A 2,672-nucleotide genomic window follows, 5' to 3' on the forward strand; every position below is an offset into this window, starting at 1 on the left:
GAGGAGTGAAGAGTTCAGTGATATAATTGATTTTCATGTTCATTTCACTCACGTCGTATCAAAGCACCAAGTTCAAACCCTTTCATGGACTTCGTTGCCTCTGATCCCTTCACTGAACTTGACTTGGTTTCATTGGGATCATTGGTAGTTCAATAAACTTATCAAAGTCCCTCCCTCACGAGAGTCGAGAAGTATGACTTTACCCGCAGGTCCCACCCTCGACTACTCGCGAGAGAGGGAAATTGATCAGTTTGGTAGTCAAACATGAGTTACCCTTATTGTGCGCATTCAGCTCAAGATGTTCGATATATATCTTCCCAATCTTCGATATCGGTTCAGTCTGAATTGTGTATAGTCACTCTGCTACATATCAGCCGCTCTATCAAGCTACCTCGTTAGCAGTTTGATTCAAGTGTTAATGAGAAGTCAATATGGCATGTTCTGTCTTCCAGATCAAGACACATGGTGCAATTGAGGCTTATGATTGGAATTCCATGAGTACTTTTGATTCTTGATAACCAGTTATGAGAATGTGATTCATGCAAAGCCAATCAAGTAGTTTCATAAGCTCTTTGAAAATCTTTACTATAGTTTTCCTAAATTGACTATATAGGTTCATTCAGTTCAAGAAAGTATATTTTCTTTGGGTTTCTTGAATTTTGAAAACCTCGAAAACATTTTTCATCTTTAAAGAATGAATGATCATCATGTATTTATTAAGGAAAAGATAAAAATATCTTTCGGGATGTCATATGCATGCGAAAATAAACAAATAATCGAAAAAAAGAGTGTACAAGTATTACTAGAACGATTTACTGACGAATGGATAACAAGAGCAATGAAAAGAAGTGAAATGTTTAAAAAACTAGAATGTTTGAAAAAAGCGAATCAAGTTCAAATGATAGTCTTGCAACCCCCATTCGTGTTCAAATATTCAAAGAGGATCAATCATCGGACTTTGAAGGCATTACTGATCCATATAAATTGTTTCTTGAGTTGACTTGATAGGAGTTTACCGTATCGAAGAACCGATCGAATTCTAACTTGAAGTGGATCGTTTCTCGGCCACGTCACGGAACCACCTAGATAGGTTTTCGTAAACGACAAACGTCACACACGTACCGGGGAGTACCCGAACCGCATTGGTGCCCAAACCTTTGTAAAAGGCTTTAAAACCCTCAGTTCGGTAAGTATGTGTGATGCAGTGAGGAATGGAGTGATAATGTGTAGTTGAAGGATTTGCTGTTGATTCGAGAATACGGCGCGCTGAAGAAAGATACATCTGACTCTTTTGGATTTCAAAGGGTTGTAGATTTATTAGTAAAGGAAGCTGGTGATATTTGAGTATGTCAGATAGGGAACCAACTTGTAGTCGAGACCTCACAACTTGATATGGATAAGTGATGCCTATGGCCAACAGCTTAGCTGCCCCACTCAAGATCACATACTCAATATTCGACTATCAAACCGGAAAAATTATATTAGTTCAGATTGAGTAAGAGCTAATAAGACAATATGAAAGACAACGTACCAAAGCGGTAGGATCATCTTCACCAATCGAAGCATAAGCTATTCCACTCTTCTGTCTCCTGACCTCTTGTCTCCATTTCTTCAGTTCTTCATATGTCATAAATTGAATTGCTCCGTTAGAAACTCCAACAAGTGCTAACACACTGCCTTTCCAAAGTCCTCTAGCTCCTTCTTCTTTGGATATCCTTATCAGTCCGTCTGTTCAGATTGCAAAGCCTTCCCCAAAAAGATGAGGTATACAAAAGGCACAAAGCTGATTAGTCTCATGCCCAGACTCTTCAGTTGACATATCTTTACTAGGTGCCGAAATCTTATGTAAATAGAAAATGACAGCAACTCACCCAATACACTTGTATAGGCACCCGGAGAATGAACCTGAGTGGTAAACATCCTTGTCTTGACTACCCATATCGGATTTGTCATCATCGCAGTGATCACCCCAGAGGAAGCTGAGGCGAAAAGATGCTGTGCGGCTGAAAGTTTGACACCAGTTTCGGAACCATCTGCACCGGTAGACATACGTTTTTTGATAGTCGAGTACCTATTTACCAAAAATACACGTGTTATAAGTTCTCGATATACATGTGAATAGGACTTCATCGGGATTGAACTACTACATACCACAAAAAGTAAAGTCCCCAACTAGCTGCATTCCCTACCATATTTGGACTCAATCCACGATACAAACCTTTCCATCCATCAGACCGTACAATTTCACCGAGGCTTGCGAGTATCTTTGGTCGCGTCGATGGTGTTGAAGCGATAGAACTAACTTGAGATAAAGTACTTTTTAGATGAACTGGTGAAGTGGCTACTTGAAATTTCACTTTGAGTAAATCAAGAGGATGCATGCAAAGAACCGAAGTACATCCGGCTCCAATTCCACATACGGCTTGATCCTAGAACATATGGAAAAGGGTAAGAAGTTCGTCAGTTTATAGGTTGCAATCGCCACATCGTATTTCATTGGATGTACTAACAATAGCTTGTGAACCAAAAAGTGCAGCTCGAGAGTGTCCCCGAGAGTTTTCTGGCATTGGTAAATCCTGATAATTCGGTTGAGATTGAGGGAATGAATCTGTTGGGCCACTGACGCTAAAACTTGATGATATAAAATTTTGAAGTGGTGCTTTATGACTGGG

General features: G+C 39.8%; 1 protein-coding gene across 1 annotated transcript; it reads right to left on the reverse strand.

Moving 5' to 3' along the window:
* Window positions 1-1,039: 1,039 nt before the first annotated feature.
* MELLADRAFT_48396 (mitochondrial FAD carrier protein) lies at window positions 1,040-2,672 on the reverse strand (the record flags this gene model as incomplete). The annotated part of the gene is made up of 6 exons (XM_007410287.1): window positions 1,040-1,242; window positions 1,363-1,459; window positions 1,532-1,728; window positions 1,872-2,071; window positions 2,152-2,429; window positions 2,511-2,672. 6 exons carry the CDS (start codon window positions 2,565-2,567, stop codon window positions 1,040-1,042), a joined length of 1,032 nt encoding a protein of 343 aa, XP_007410349.1.

This window comes from Melampsora larici-populina, assembly GCF_000204055.1.
Source record: "Melampsora larici-populina 98AG31 unplaced genomic scaffold MELLAscaffold_19, whole genome shotgun sequence".
Lineage (NCBI taxonomy): Eukaryota > Fungi > Basidiomycota > Pucciniomycetes > Pucciniales > Melampsoraceae > Melampsora > Melampsora laricis-populina.